At 42.5% G+C, this 15,825-nt stretch overlaps 2 protein-coding genes across 2 annotated transcripts; one reads left to right on the top strand and one right to left on the bottom strand.

The window, feature by feature from the left end:
• The first annotated feature begins 549 nt into the window (after positions 1 to 549).
• LOC123999831 (scavenger receptor class F member 2-like) lies at positions 550 to 6,536 on the top strand. Its single transcript, XM_046305845.1, has 9 exons — positions 550 to 656; positions 1,056 to 1,105; positions 1,248 to 1,349; positions 1,900 to 2,419; positions 2,846 to 3,064; positions 3,673 to 3,801; positions 3,898 to 4,089; positions 4,901 to 4,980; positions 5,103 to 6,536. The coding sequence occupies exons 1-9, from the start codon at positions 550 to 552 to the stop codon at positions 6,131 to 6,133; spliced, it is 2,430 nt and encodes an 809-aa protein (XP_046161801.1). The 3' UTR covers positions 6,134 to 6,536.
• A 6,885-nt stretch (positions 6,537 to 13,421) lies between these two features.
• On the bottom strand, positions 13,422 to 14,120 carry LOC124000805 (cytochrome b-c1 complex subunit 9). Its single transcript, XM_046307429.1, has 2 exons — positions 13,938 to 14,120; positions 13,422 to 13,738 (listed from the first exon to the last, which is right to left on the bottom strand). Exons 1-2 carry the CDS (start codon positions 14,118 to 14,120, stop codon positions 13,691 to 13,693), a joined length of 231 nt encoding a protein of 76 aa, XP_046163385.1. The 3' UTR covers positions 13,422 to 13,690.
• Positions 14,121 to 15,825: the final 1,705 nt, after the last annotated feature.

Genomic DNA, 15,825 nt, shown 5'->3' with positions numbered 1-15,825 from the left:
CAATTCAATACTGTCTGGGAGCCAGATTTATGCAACCATGTATGCACAAAGGTTTGTGTTTGAGATAACACATCACCCAAGTCAATACATATGCCTACAAGGCCCAAAGAAATGCTAAACTAGTTGTCATCCATCTGACCATAGACATAGTGTGTGTGTACTGTGAGAATGTGCTACTTCCTATTTTCAACAACAGAGAGAGCCATTGACTAAGTCCTGAATCTGCTCTGTAACTGACAGGTTTTCATATGGTAGTCTGTTTTACTGGAGGGGGGGGGGGAGTTGGTGATGTAGTTGCATTGGGGTGGGCCGAGAGAGGTTTACAACTTTTTCCCATTACTTCTTCATACCGAATTTGCAAATTGTCATTGAAGCACAGACCTTGTGCTAACAGCCTACCGGTAGGCTACTTCATTTACTAGAGCATACCGCCACCCTCTGGATGGGTAACTTTTTGGACAACATAGAAAAATTGTTTCAGTGCTTTTTGGAAGAAAGTCAGACATAATTCCACGGGAAAGCCCTTGGAGGGATGGTGTTCATCACAACATGGAAACAACCAGAAATGTCTTTGTAATTGTGCTTCTAAATGTCTTATTTTTTCGGATTTACAGCCAAGAACTAAATCCCAGAGGTAGAAATGTATGCGAAGCTGGGTAAGTGATCGTGGACCTGTTTTAAATCAGTTTTAGGCTTGACATTGATGGACAAAACTATTACAGCAGCCTGATTCAAGTCAGTGAAGGTAGATAAACATGCATATATATTTTTTCGACATAGTTTGATATTTTCTGAATACCCAAGCCCTTCCTCAGATTTCCACTTATTTGGTCTACTGCCTCATTTTTTCTTTGTGCCAGTAATTCCCTGCACTTTGAATGCTGTGACCGATTTGCATCTCAACGTGATTAGGATCATGTTTCATATTTAGATTTATTAGACTATCTGTCATGATTGAAATGTGATCATAATATTAGTTTTGATAGAAAGAGTTAAATGACATTAGTTTATATGAATCAAACAGATAATTTGTTTCTCCCTCCCATATCTGACAGGCTCCAATGCTGTAGTGGCTTCGCCCAGCAAGGAGATGAGTGCTTAATACGTGAGTAGTTGAACGCCTCTTTCATAGGAGTTAACAAACCTGAGTCCGATCATTGGGAGTAGACTTCACAACCATTTCCTCTTTCATTTCTAAAAGCATAACCATTTCATGTGAACTAACTCGCTCAATTGTTTTCCTTCAGCAATTTGTGAGAGTAACTTCACCTGCAAAGAGAATGAAGTTTGTGTGCGACCCAACGAATGCCGCTGTCGTTCTGGTTATTTTGGAGTCACTTGTGACATGAGTAAGTATCCTGTTACTTCCTCACAGCAATCAATAAAGCGGTAATCAGCTGTTGAAACAATATCAAAAAGCTTAGGGATGGGGCTGGAGAAATGGGAACACTCTCCAATTCATAGACAGAGCTATAGATACATGGACTGACAATCCAAAAAGTATAGTTTTAACCTGGTTTTGAGGCTACATAATGTTTGTTTACATTTACTCTGTTTACAAACATTGGAGTAAAACAAGCTTATATTTTGAGTTCTGATGGGGTACAACAGCTGAACTAAGCTCCTGAGGCATTAATAAGTTATATTCTTCAAGAATCAATGGGTACATGTCATTAATTTGTAAGTCCAAAAATGGATGTAGCAACTGCAGATTGCCCCTTTTAAATGTAATTTTGACATTTATTTAAAGGTAGAGTTAATGTGTTAACACTAGTCATTTTCACATACAGCCAGTCCAGGTAGCCTACTACTCAGAACTACGTAGTCTACATCCAGAGAGAACTTAGTACACAAATGATCTCATTATTGATACATATTTGCCTTTCATCCTCCCTGTAGAATGTCCGTCCCAGTTCTGGGGACCTGACTGTAGGGGTAAGTGTGACTGCCATCCCAACGGGAGTTGCGAGGATGTCACTGGGGCCTGCACCTGTAACCCTAATCGTTGGGGGCCAAACTGTGAGAGAGCCTGTGATTGCCAGAAGGGCCAATGCAACCAGGAGACAGGCGCTTGCACGTGCTACGCAGGCTTCTGGGGCTCCCAGTGCTCCACCAACTGTCACTGCAGCATCAACTCTGTGTGTGATGTGGGAACGGGCCAGTGCCACTGCAACCCCGGCTGGTATGGAAGGAACTGTGGTGCTCAGTGTGCCTGCAACGGTTCTCCGTGTGACCAGCTCACCGGGCGCTGCAGGTGTCGACTGCGTTTGTGGGGTACTAACTGCGAGCGCACGTGTCAGTGTATCCATGGACGCTGTAACCAGGCGGATGGATCGTGCACCTGCAGGCCAGGATTCAGAGGGAGGTTTTGCAGGGAGCCGTGTCCAGCTGGGTTCTACGGACAGAATTGCAGAAACAGGTTTGTGACACAGCTGTGTTGGACAAAGATAACTTAGTTGGAACCACAGAGGTTAATTAGCTGGATAAGACAAACATGTCTTTGCTCTTTTCTCTTTCAGTCTGCTGTACTGTGCCCATTGTGGTAGACATGTGGTGAAGCTGTCAAATTGAATGTGATTGACAAACTGTTTTGAGCGGTAACCCACCTAGAGTTTTTTGGCCACCTAAAGCTGTTGGCAACCAAAACCAATACCTATGGCCGCAATCCAGTTTCTAGCAACAAGGGAACTAGCCTTGGCTGAAAGCCTGTGGCAGATGCTATAAGGGAACCAACCATTTGGAAACACTAGTTTAGCATGCGTATGACAGTTATGAGTTGAGTTAGTCCATGCTATTCATGTTGTGTTATAATGTTACTGAGGACTTGGTCTTACTGTTCTTCCAGGTGTGGACACTGTAAAGGCCAGCAGCCCTGCAAGGTGGCAGAGGGACGTTGCGTTGCATGTGAACGCGGTTGGAATGGCACCAGGTGTGACCAGATGTGTGCTCCTGGGTTCTTTGGTGGAAACTGCGAGGATGTGGGCTCACCCTGTAAAGATGGACACTTCTGCAACCTCATCGACGGCAATTGCCCCCACTGCAACCCTGGTTGGATGGGTGATCGGTAGGAATAGGATTATGAGCTTCCTATCACATTCATCATCTTTAATAAATAGATCACCAGTCACTTTAATAATGCCACATCAATAATGTTTACATACGTTGCATTACTCATCCCATATGTATATACTGTATTTTTATACCATCTATTGCATCTTGCCTACAAGTGTACCACTGTCATTGCTCATCGATATTTATATGTATATATTCTTATTCCATCCATTTACTTAGATTTGTGTGTATTAGGTAGTTGTTGTGTAATTGTTAGATTAGTTGTTAGATATTACTGCACTGTCGGAACTAGAAGCACAAGCATTTTGCTACACTCGCAATAACATCTTCTAACAAATCAAATCAAATCAAATTTATTTATATAGCCCTTCGTACATCAGCTGATATCTCAAAGTGCTGTACAGAAACCCAGCCTAAAACCCCAAACAGCAAACAATGCAGGTGTAAAAGCACGGTGGCTAGGAAAAACTCCCCTAACCATGTGTATGTGACCAATAACAGTTGATTTGATTTGAATAATCAAATGTAGATGATTGTAGAGAAATGATGAGAAGGAAATTATATAATCTCTGAGTTTTTCAACCATTTTTGTCTTTACAGATGTGAGCTCAAGTGCCTGAATGGAACCTATGGAGAGAACTGTGTCAATAACTGCAACAGCTGTTTCAATGGGATGTGTCACTTCGCTACAGGAGAGTGTCTCTGTGACCCTGGCTTCTCTGGTGCCTAGTGAGTGCAAAACATTTCAACATGCAAAAATAGTGCAAAGAGCATATTGCCCAATGAAGTTTTCAGCCATGTCATTTGCCTCTCTTTCCTATGCAGCTGTAATGTGAGCTGTTCAGAGGGTCAGTATGGGGTTAACTGTACCCAGATCTGTTCCTGCCATGACAACAACTGCAACACAGTGACTGGAGCATGCAACCTACGTAAGAACCTTTCCCGAAACAGACGTATGTTATGTGATGAGGGAAAAAAGAGTAATGTACATGTATGCTTTTTCCAGAAAACTTATTGGTAACGTATGTATCCTCCATAAAAACACTTAGGGACAATATTTATTTGAGAAAATATGTTTATTCTGTGGCAATGGTGACAGATTAGTGACCTCTGCTCTTTGAACAGAGCCGAACCAGAGGATGGGTGTGATGGCAGCAGGGGTGCTGGTCACCTGTCTCCTCCCCCTGCTCCTCTCCTTGTTGTGTTGCTGCTGTATCTGTAGACAGAACAAACAGAACGAGTAAGTCAAGTGGAAACACAATGAAAACACAGATTCTTTGTTGTTTGTATTGGGCACAGTACAACATGAGATATTGTCACATTGGTTGGATTTAAACTCAGACTTTACTGCTTGTTTTGTTTGTCTGTTGTTTGCTTTTAGCCCTGAGAAAAAAATCCAAAAGACTCCGTGAAGGGTTTACACGAATCGGCTCTAAGCTTCCATGCATCCCACTGAGACGGCAGAAGCTACCCAAAGTTGATGGTACGTACTACTTGCACAAACTCATTTGCATTTCTGTCATACTTGCTGTTCATTGTTTAACATTCATGTTAATGTGTGTTTTCACCAGGTTCACATGATTGATCATAAACCAGCCAAATCCCAATATATTCAAAGTAGCATCCTTTATCCTTGGTATTTTGCTTTGCTTCCTCTCTGAATGGCTGTGACAGTGAGCTCAGTGTCTTGTCATTGTCAACAGATAAGTACAAATCTTTATTGGATGTAGGTTCTAAGGGTTAGAAGCTCTGTTTCCGTTCTCCACAGTGTCCCACCATAACCATGAGAATACTTTCAACTGCAGTTTCATTGAGCCCCCCTCCGCAGCGGAGCAACCCACCACCTGCGGGACGTCTCCTCTTCCGCAGAGACCACAGAGGATGGACATGTCTATGCTGTCCCTGACGGTGAGTGTCACAAACTAAATCTTCCCTGTCACTCCTGGATGATACTGCATGCTGCATTAAAACCCCCTCTGTTGTTGTCCATTAGTTTACTGATTGTCGTTTGAACTCTCTCCTCTCTCTAGAACCTGGAGAACAGAACAAAAATAAAGGGAACAGAATCGACACAACAGAGACTAGAGTACTGGCTGATTATGATGATATCTCTGAGGTAGACACATTGCCGGAGAACATGGCCATGACTATGCAGGTCTCAGTTAACATCAGTGAGCTGCCACTCCAGAAGTCCTCAGAGAATGAGGGCTCCTGCAGTGGCACAGAGTCAGCCAACAGCATCTGCCTCCGGGCCCATGCTCCGCAGCCACCCCAGCAGTCCAGCAAGGAGAACAGTGTAGTGTCAAACACTGTCAAAGACAATGCAAAGCCTACAGCTGCTGAGAGGGTTAAACCTCTACCACCAGACTCCTCCACAAAGCCAAAGCTATCCTGGGTCCATGCATCTCCTGGGCCGAAACAGAATAATATAAGTCAGGAAAAGACTGTGGCTGAGGAGAAAACGAGTTCCAGGAAGAAAGCCAGCAAGCAGCAAGCTCCCAATGCTGCAGAGTCTGCATGTACAGATGGGGCTGGCTTCCAAGGGGAGAAGAAGCCAACTAAAAGCAGATCTGGTATGTTGCAGATAGAGCACATCAACGGGGCAGTGCAGAGTGTCCTCAGGAAAATGGGCAACTTCCATGCTGACCAGAAGCCTGAAAACCAAAGAGAGTCCGCAGAGAAGAGCCCCAGTTTATCCCTAAACAGGGAGGTTAACCAACTGAACATACACTTGGAGGCAGCCTCTCTCTTAGCTGCTCAGCTGAAGGAAAAGACTCAGCGCCTGAACAGGAGTGAGACCGGCTGCTGTGAGGAGAGCCTGTCTCACCTCCAGTCCCATAGAAAGAAGCCCACCTTGCCCCAAAAGACTGGAGCAAAGGCTCTGCTTCCCACATCCGCTAGTTCACAGAAGCCTCTGCCAGATACGCCATCTAAAGAAGCCAAAATCCCAGAGAAACAGGACTCTCACCACTCTGAAAGCAGTTCAGAGAATGGAGACTCCACAGTAAAGAAGGACCCAATGACAAAGCCTCCTCGAAAAAAAACTAGGAAGGAAATATAGACTCAAAAACAAAGAATATTGCTCCAAGGGTTGCAGTGACGCCACCGCAGGCTGCAAGTTAATGTGGTCAGTGTTGTTGATTTTCAATTCTGAGAAAACAACGCACATTTTGAGATGTCTGAAATATTTTTTGGGACACATTTGTTTCATTGTGTTTTGCACCAAATCGAATATCGATGGAATATTTTCCCTTCTGTGGGTGTTTTTCATCTTGAGAAATGTTATGATATAATGCAGTAGTCTTTCTATTTTAACATTTTATTTTCCTAGCTATACTCAAATCCATGTATTGTATAACAGTGAGTGCTAGGAGGTCTGAATACTTATTTACCTTGACCAATCGTCATTATTGTACCCAACATTTGCTAATTTGCTCATATTGAATAAACCAAACACCCCAAAAACCTGGAATTTGCATCTCCTAAATGTTTTAAGTTGGAAAGCCATTCCCACTGCCCAGAACTTTGAAGCCACATCAGGGCCTCAGACAAACAAGAGGTGTGTTGTGTTCATGGTAGAACAGCTTGAGGTCTGTGTTGAGGGCCCTGTGGCTGTCTGACACATGTGCTGCAGTTGTGTGTGCAGTTTTTTGGGGGAATGGTAGGCTTTGATGCAGCTGTAAAGGCTACAGAAGATCAGATGGTGTTTAATTGATTACAGACTGTTGGTGCCGGTCATCCTGAATCCATGCTGTGACCTGCTTAGACAGGAACAACTCTCATTCGCTCTCAGACAAAGCAAAGACCCATTTAAGAGCTACAAGGTCCTGAAAATAAGTTATTTAACATAAGCCACACAGTAAGATTGGCAGATGACCAGCTGCCTTGTTGTGAAAGGTCGATCATATTGATGCTTTCAAAACATGAATGGGTGCATGGCTGCATGCATAGGCGCTATTGCATCATTATTTAATTCTATAAGTTTTACTGCGGAAAACGTATGGGGCCTAGTGGTGAGATGAGGACTAGAATTATGTTTTGACTGCCTGTTTAAACATCTCCCTGGAGCTTGGTCCATAACGGAATGCCAAGCATTGAGAAGCAACTGCCAACTCAACCATGTCCCAGAATACTATTGGGAGACAATGGCTACCATAGACACCCTATGAAAGCATTAACATCTGGTAGCCATTACATTGCTGGAGTTGAGGAAAAAAGCTAATATTTTCTGCTAGGCAAAGCAGAAAACCTAGAGTGATATAACACCTAAATGTCAGAATGGCCTAATTGGAAAACTAGACCACAGTAACAAACAAACGTTGTTACCTAAATATGGTTGAAATTGTTGTCTTAATGTCTTTTGAATGACAAGACGGTACAGGATCATTCATTGATAATTGTATTTTTCTGAAATGTAGCATAAATTAATATTCTTTGGATATGGGCCATGGCTCCAAAAGGACTGTATTTCACACCGCAAGCAATTGGCAGGACTTTTCTATGGGCATGATTACCTGTTTGTAAGTGTCTAGTCTATACTCACTGTGGTATGAATAGGACATTGTGGACCTTCTGTGTAGGCTACAACATGTTATTTTCATTTACTGTTTGCTGAAACAGGAATGGAAAATGCAGACATCATGAAATGTAATGATTGGAAACACAGCCATAAAATGACCCAGAATGAACAGACACGATCAGAGTTTTATGATGTGACTAGGGTTTCAAAAATCTAGTAAGATTTGTACAGGGTAAAAGGTATCTTGAAGAAGGAAGGCAATCACTCCATTTTGCAATGCCATACCATACACTGTGGACGGCGCTTAATTGGAGCCAATTTCCTCCTACAACAGGACAATGACCCAAAGCACAGCTCCAAACTATGCAATAACTATTTAGGGAAGAAGCAGTCAGCTGGTATTCTGTCTATAATGGAGTGCCCAGCACAGTCACCGGATCTCAACCCTATTGAGCTGTTTTGGGAGCAGTTTGACCGTATGGTAAGTAAGAAATGCCCATCAAGCCAGTCCAACTTGTGGGAGTTGCTTCAGGAAGCATGGGGTGAAATATCTTCAGATTACCTCAATAAATTGACAACTAGAATGCCAAAGGTCTGCAAGGCTGTAATTGCTGCCAATGGAGGATTCTTTGACGAAAGCAAAGTTTGAAGGACACAATCATTATTATTTAAATTATCTATAACCTTGTCAACATCTTGACTATATTTCCTATTCATTTTGCAACTCATTTCATGCTTGTTTTCATGAAATGCATAAGGCACCTGCACATCTGAGCAATCTCTTTGCAGGTGCACGACAACAGTTCAACAAGATGAAGGAAAAAGGAAACCGCACACTGCTCTTGATAGTATCACTGATATTTAAAAAGCTTACGTATTGGCCTCACGGCCTTCATCAGAGTTTTTGTGAATTTTTTAAAATTAGCACCCTTATGTAGACCTAGCCGCACCGACATCTGTTCCATGCATGGAAAGGGGTTGGAGGTAAAGAAAAAACAAATAAGTGCTACCAAATATATGCATCTCACAAATACTATTTAGGCACTGGTTAGCCCAGTAAGCTACCTAGCAACCTCACTAGCAGAAAGTCAGAAGATAAATAAATGCTGGCCAGCTAGTCGGCCTAAACTAATGTCTGCTAGCATAGCTACTTCCTTTTCAGATGTGAGTTTTCAAAGAATGATCTGATTGTGGTGGCTATGGCGAAGAGGCACTTAGTTGTTCCCTAAATTATATTGAAAATGGGTAGGGCATTAAGGCAGCTGCCTGTGCTTTTAAAGTGCCACCCAAAACTCTGAGGCGCTACCGAGACAAGCAGTTCAAAATCCCAGGCTACAGCCATTTGGATGGGTTACCAGTCTTCACTGGCTCTTTCAAATGTGACCTGTTGAATCAACCTCCGCCACAACCTCCACCCCACAGCCTACCCAGCACCCACAGGCCTCCAGTGACCTTGCTCCGGATGTTGGTAAGAGAAAGAAACGTCAACACACATTTTAGGAAATATATAGTAGCATATAGAGTGATTATATATGTGTTTATTGAACCAATACTCATGAGTTCTTGTTGATTATTTGTTTTTTTAAGAGGTAGGGGTCATATTGGGGTTGTTCCCCAAGCCAAGGATATACGAGGCGAGGAAAAGAAAGGTTGAGCCGGCTACAGTCCTGACAGCTTCACCCCACAAGAGGTTCCCGGAGAACAAGTGAAAAAACTACTAGAGAAAGAAGAAAGCAAAGGGAGAAAGAAACCTGTAACACTGAAGGAATCTGTGACACTAAAAAAGGTTCATCCAGGTTCAAAAACCACAACAAACACTCTAAAAGAAGGGGATGCAGAATGCTTGTTCTGTAAAGGGCTCCTCTCTGTTACCTGTGGCAGTGTCAGGTGGGCTCACGAGCTCAAATTTAACTGGGGTGGGATTAATTTGCGACCTCTGTGTCAATAAAAGATCTGGGAAAATGCCACTGTGTTAAGTTATTGTTATGAAATGTTTAATGTGCGTGTGTGTATCTCTGTGTGTGTGTAATCGATATTTAATCAGATATATACCAATGAATTTCTTCCCAAAAATCGAATTATTAAAAACTATTGAAAACCATTTGCTCTTCAATTTCATTTGAAAGACTATGAATTTAGTTTAACTGTACATAATGGAGTGTAAGGAAAAGGTCAAGGAAGAAGGAGAATTTATGTGCACGTGAGGTAAAAAATAGGGACACTTCTGTGAAATCCCTTGGCATAATCTTCTATTAGGCTAAGTATCTTACCCCGATTACATACACAGTTTAGCTTGGCAAACTGCCCGTCCTAAAAAATGTATTGTATTATATAACTAAAAATCTGTCAACTGTAGCCATTTATTTTCCTTTGTTGCGTTACCCTAAGCACAGCCATCGTCCACCTGCATTTTTTCTCTCCAAATGTTGCTTTTTTATGTGTCAGAAATTAGACATTGATCTTAAGAGGGTGAGCTCAGCTGTGAATGGTCCTGGCGCACCAAAAGGTGTCAAGGGAAGCCAGTTTGGATTTGGCTTCAGACCAATCACATCAGAAGCCAAACGTCATTGACGAGTCCTTATCAAACTCGCCTCCTCCTGCTCCTCCGAATAAATGTCTGTCCTGTCCGTCAGGGCCCAGAAGAGATCCCTCCCCTAGGCGCCACAGCTCTGTCAGGCCGTGGCCGCCAGGACCTTTGGTGTTGTGGGGACCCTTTGTCTGAGGTCGAGGACCCCTTTCTTCTGTACCACCCCAGGGCTTCTGTGGCTGCCATGGCCGCTGCCTGGGGGGTGGTCTTTACTCGTTTCGCTACCAGCAGGTGGTGGGAGGACCATAGTGCTTCCTTCAGACTCGTGAGGGTGGACCAGAGCTTGGAGAAGGCCTTCGGTGGAATAGGCCTTCGGCCCACCCCATACAGCGCGAGCTGGGGCGTCAGGTCATCCCCTGCTGGCAGACATGGAGAGATCAGGTGGCCTGCTTCCTCCCACAGGTCCCTGGTGGCTCTGCACTCCCAGAGCAAGTGCCTCACCGACTCATCTTGGCCGCAGCCTGGTCTGGGGCACGTGGATATCCTCACCATGCCCCGGGTAGTGCATAACAGCCCTGACCGGGAGGATCTCGTGGGTGACCATCCAAGACAGGTCCAGGTGCCGATTCAGCAGGACAGATGTTGCTATCTGGTTTTGTAATGAAACAAATGTGTGGTTGAATTTATTCTCCCACTGCCTAATTATTGTCTCTGCCTTAGGCTTATATATCACGATGTCAAGCAGTGGAGGCTCCTCAGAGAAGGAAGGGGAGGACCATCCTCAGAGAATTTCATAATAAAAAATAGTAAAACATTTAAAAAGGTATACTTTTTTGATGAAACTATGCTAAATATATTCACTTCACCGAATAATTTATTAAAACACATGGTTTTACAATGAATGTTTACTGTAGCCTCAACAGCACTCTGTAGGGTAGTGCCATTGTGTAGTCAGAGGACAGCTAGCTTATGTCCTCATCTGGGTATATTGACTTCGATAAAAAACCTAGGAGGCTCATGGTTCTCACCCCTTTCCTTAGACTTACACAGTAATTATGACAACTTCGAGAGGACGTTCTCCAACCTAACAGAGCTCTTGCAGCATAACCTGGCAGGTTGTCCACCCAATCAAGGCATCAGATAATGAATCTAGTATAAGCATAAGATACAGCTAACTAGCACTGCAGTGCATAACATTTGTTAAGTAGTTGACTCAAAAAATGCAACAATAGTTGAACAGTTAACAAATTACATTTATATTTAAATAAAGAAGCAAGAGATATTTTTGTTGTTGTTGCTTTCACTAACTTAGCTAGCAAATGCAGCTAGCTAGCTAAGTCTACTCAAATTGAGGGATGCTATGTTAGCTACAGTTGCTGGTTATGACTATCCAACACAACACTGGAACCCTTCCAATTCAAGGTAAGATTTCTGTTTACTAATTTAATGCCAGTGGGGCTCGTCGGTGTAACTGCTAAACTGCTTATTGAACTGCACACTAACGTTAGTGCATGATTGTAGCAGGTTTACTAGTGCGTTAGTTCTATTAGATATGTTGACTATGACGTTGCTTTACATAGTGACAATGATGTAGGAGAGCACATACATGTGAGAAGGAACTATGTTTATGTGTGATCAGGGGTGTATTCATTGCGCCAATTCTGTTATTAAACAGAATTAAACGGAACAGGGATAAGCATACCCGGATTTGTCCACTAATGGACTAATGATTACACCCTAGATCAGCTAGATGCAGGCAAGTGCGCGCAAGGCGGTATTGAATGTGTCACTGTCAAATTTCTATCGACCTGTGTGCACCTACATGATAAACTTTCATTCATAGGCTAGGTTGATGGGCTTGATGGGTATAGGGAAAATTTGAGTATCATGTAGTACCCTAAACCTATCGATGTTACATTGAAATGGGTAAATGGAATATGAATGACAGTCATCCAATATGCTGTAATAGAAATAAGGCCATGCTCATGAGACAAAAACATTGTCCTCCCTCATCTTAAAACGGCGCCTGCTGCCAAAGCATATGAACTAACAAGTTACAGAAAAAAAACAATGCAATTTACACATATTTTGTCATCTTGCTTTTTATGGGATGGGGGGCTTGCTTGCTTTCCCGGTGATTATACCCACACACCGCTACTGCCGACCTTGGATGTGGGATATAAAGTATTACATAAACAGGACATGGATAGAATGATGCTGGATGGACTCTCCATATAGTGGAAATAGCTCCATCTTGTGTTCCCAACATATAGCAGGACCTGGTTGTCACACTTGTGACCAGACATTAATGACACTTTCAAAGCTGGGAAAAAACGAGCTCCTACTGAAAAAAAATCGATTTGAACGTGTCATCCACCTCGATATTCCAACTCAGACCTCTTTCTAGAGCTCTGACGTCATGATATGACCTCGTATTTTCCCAGTTGTTTTGAATGTGGCATGAAACCAGAGATTACAATCCCTCATATTCAGATTAGTCAAATTTTGATCAACTCCCATATCTATTGGGTGAAATACCAGTGTGCCATCAGAGCAGCAAGATTTGTAACCTGTTGCCACAAGAAAAGTGCAACCAGTGAAGAACATTGTAAATACAACCTATATTTACATTTATTTTCTCCTTTTGTACTTAAGACTTTTTGCACATTGTTATAACATTGTACATAAGACAATGTATGATGTTTGAAATTTCTCTATTCCTGTGACACTTTTGTGAGTGTAATGTTTCCTGTTCATTTATCTATTTCACTTGCTTTGGCAATGTAAACGTTTCCCACACCAATAAAGCCATTAAAATTGATACTGTATATAATGGCGAGATGGTTTTGTCTCCGCCCCAACAATGAGAGTTGAAGTCCCAATGGCAGTAAGGCAGGCAGTCTGCTAGTCATAATCAGATTGACGAGTGAACCCTCTCTTCCTCCCTGCCATTGACCACTTCTCCCAGTGAGGGAAACGTAGGACAGCAATGCCTTGTTAAAGGGCTACTGATAGCTTGTATTGAGTATTCTGGTAGAAAGCTTTTGGTTCTTACTGGGACTGACTGAAGGGCAGTGCCCACTTTTGACATCAACTGTATTAGACTTGAGCATTGATACTTGTGGATTGGTGCAATTCTTCACGTTTGAGTTTGTGTCAACAAGTTATACTATTGATACAGTGAGTTATTTTGTACAATGGAATGCCACTAAAGTAACATCAGTCATGGCAGGGAATAATATTATCAAACATGAGAATGTCAAGAAATGCTTGCTAGTTTTCTGATTCTCAATTCAAAACGTGTAGGTTTATGTTGAGTTTATTAACAGTTTTAACTTATCAGTACATTTACAAATTGTGAGGAACAGGAGGGCATGGCAATAACAATTGATAGGAAACACTTCCATGATTTTCTGAGTTCTGACAAGTCTAACGCCCATGAAGTTCCTGGTAGTCAGCCTCGTCGTGATAGATCAATGTCCATGCAGCTGATGGTCTATGAAGACCGAGTCCGGGGAATAGAACACTAGTGGAGTGAGCTTCTTTTCCACCGGAACATCGCCAGGCCACTTCTATTCCTCCTCTGTTTCGTATTGGTGTTTGATGTGTTTCCATAGTTTCTACAAACAAAACACAACATTTAAAGTTGAATTATACGTTTAACGACCTATGATGCATCCTTCCTATTAAGAGTTAAATGAACTAACTAGCTAATGGACATAAACTAGCTAGCTAGGTTAGCTAAAAGCCTAGGCAGGCGGTCGTTTGTCCTTAGCAAGGTCAGACGTATGCTGCGGGAAGATCTGTCAGTTGACTTACCCCCCGATTCAGTTGCTCGAATATGGCATCGCCTCCCTGGTCAAACATTCGTTCAAAAAACACTGCTCCGACCATGATGGTAACGGCAAAAGTAGATGTTCTCCTGAAGAGCAAATTGTAGACACCTTTAGCGAGCGACATGTTAACTGATGGTGATTTCGAGAAAGGAGGAAATGACGACATATTAAATTAAACTGAAGTATGATGGGAAAAGTAGTTCTAAACATGTGCGTCATATCAATGTGCGCCAAAGTAAACGTGAAAACAAAATACTGACAATATGACATACATGGTCTTTGAGAGTAAACACTTACATATCATACAAATATAATGATGCAAAACTGCGGAGTGGCTAAACTGGAGAGACAGCAAACCCAACCTGTTGTTGCAGTTACTAGCGGTTCGAGGTCGTCACTAATTACCACAGCCACAAAGTAATACTTATTTCTAAACCGCGCATGTTTCTACAATTAATCTTGTTAAAATATAATTTTGAACCTAACCTTAACCCCAACGACACTGCTAAATGCATGCCTGTATTCCATGGTGTATTCCATGTAGAGATACTATGCTACTAACCTCATAATATGCATACCCATCTCGAGACCACTACGAAATAGTGTTTTTTCTGAAAGTTGTAGGGATGTCACGTGTCATACTTATATCATTACAATGCTAACAACCTAAGCATTACGAAACTTATATTCAATCAAATAAAAATAAACCATACATTCTTTGGTTGACTTCCAAACAAATACTATTTGCTCAGTGGGCAAAAAAACGCCACCTGCTGGAGGGAGACAGATTTTCCTCTGAGTTGGGCCTCTACCTCATCCTCTCTGATAGAGGGCTCACACTCCAGTACAATAAGGGGCGGTGTTTGCACCTCTCGATTCGCCAATACAAATTTAAAGAAGAAGAACATCACGTGACATAGCTACGACCTGAAAAAGAAATTATACATTTGGACAGTGACAATCTTTGCTGAAGGCTGTTGGGGAGGAAGTGGCTGGATGGTGGTTGGAAGAGCATGCTTGTTTGAAATGGTAAAGCTTATTGGTAGCTACTGACAAAGAAGAACATCAAGACAAAGCAGCTGCTTTACAGTGTGGGATGTGCTACATTCTGAGGGGTTTGTTCTGATTGTACAGAAATTGTGGCAGCTGGTTAAATGGTATCCCTTGAGAGGGCAAGAACAAGATGTATGTCAGGAGTAGTGCAGTATTATCATAAGGAGACGTATACTTGGAATACGGAGGAGGAATAGAGGGGAAAAGAGAGGCAGAGAAGGAGAGGGAGAGAGAGAGAGAGTTGGTTAAAAATGGTGGGAAGAGGGGAGATGATTTGTTCAAGAAGAATGGTCCAAAGTGTAAGCAGAGTATATGCCGGATCGAAGACAGGAGGAGAAATGGAAGTAAATGAGGGTGAAGTATCATAGGTGGTAGGTGTGGGCAGGATAAAGATGAGTCTGTGACAGTAGGATTGGGTGCTGTGGAATTTGTGAAGGTAACCAGAAGTGGTCTTGTGTTTCTGTTGGTAAGAGGGAGCAGGCACTCCGCATTAAACTAATGGGGACAAAAAAGTTTAATTGTTATGTAGCACTATATTGAATCACTCCAATATGGTATCCTTCCGCTCACCAGGATACATTCCGAGTAAGAATTTCAGATTAGTCCTGTGTACCAGGTCGTGCTGAAGCTGACCCCCTTAAATAGCTGCTGCCTCTCTACTCCCACCACTTCATTTTCTCTGCTCATTCCAGAGAGGATGTGCTTGGTAAGAGCTCTATGTTAGTCTATAAGCGCAGAAGTATACCTGCAGCTATTCAATAGCTTGGAGCAGCTAGCTAGCTAGCTGGGTCCTCTGCTGTCCCCCCACTTGGTTTGGT

The sequence above is a fragment of the Oncorhynchus gorbuscha genome, linkage group LG16, assembly GCF_021184085.1.
Source record: "Oncorhynchus gorbuscha isolate QuinsamMale2020 ecotype Even-year linkage group LG16, OgorEven_v1.0, whole genome shotgun sequence".
NCBI lineage: Eukaryota > Metazoa > Chordata > Actinopteri > Salmoniformes > Salmonidae > Oncorhynchus > Oncorhynchus gorbuscha.
Note: the sequence above shows the minus strand (reverse complement) of the source record. Positions and strands in the feature narration are given on the sequence as shown.

Bases quoted from the DNA above. Each gene is read 5' to 3' on its own strand.
- LOC123999831 (XM_046305845.1), top strand. From the start codon at position 550: ATGGAAACAACCAGAAATGTCTTTGTAATTGTGCTTCTAAATGTCTTA. The intron at 2,420-2,845 runs GTTTGTGACACA...CTGTTCTTCCAG, and splicing joins GGACAGAATTGCAGAAACAG to GTGTGGACACTGTAAAGGCC. The intron at 3,065-3,672 runs GTAGGAATAGGA...TTGTCTTTACAG, and splicing joins CCTGGTTGGATGGGTGATCG to ATGTGAGCTCAAGTGCCTGA.
- LOC124000805 (XM_046307429.1), bottom strand. From the start codon at position 14,120: ATGTCGTCATTTCCTCCTTTCTCGAAATCACCATCAGTTAACATGTCG. The intron at 13,739-13,937 runs GTAAGTCAACTG...TTTTGTTTGTAG, and splicing joins TCGAGCAACTGAATCGGGGG to AAACTATGGAAACACATCAA.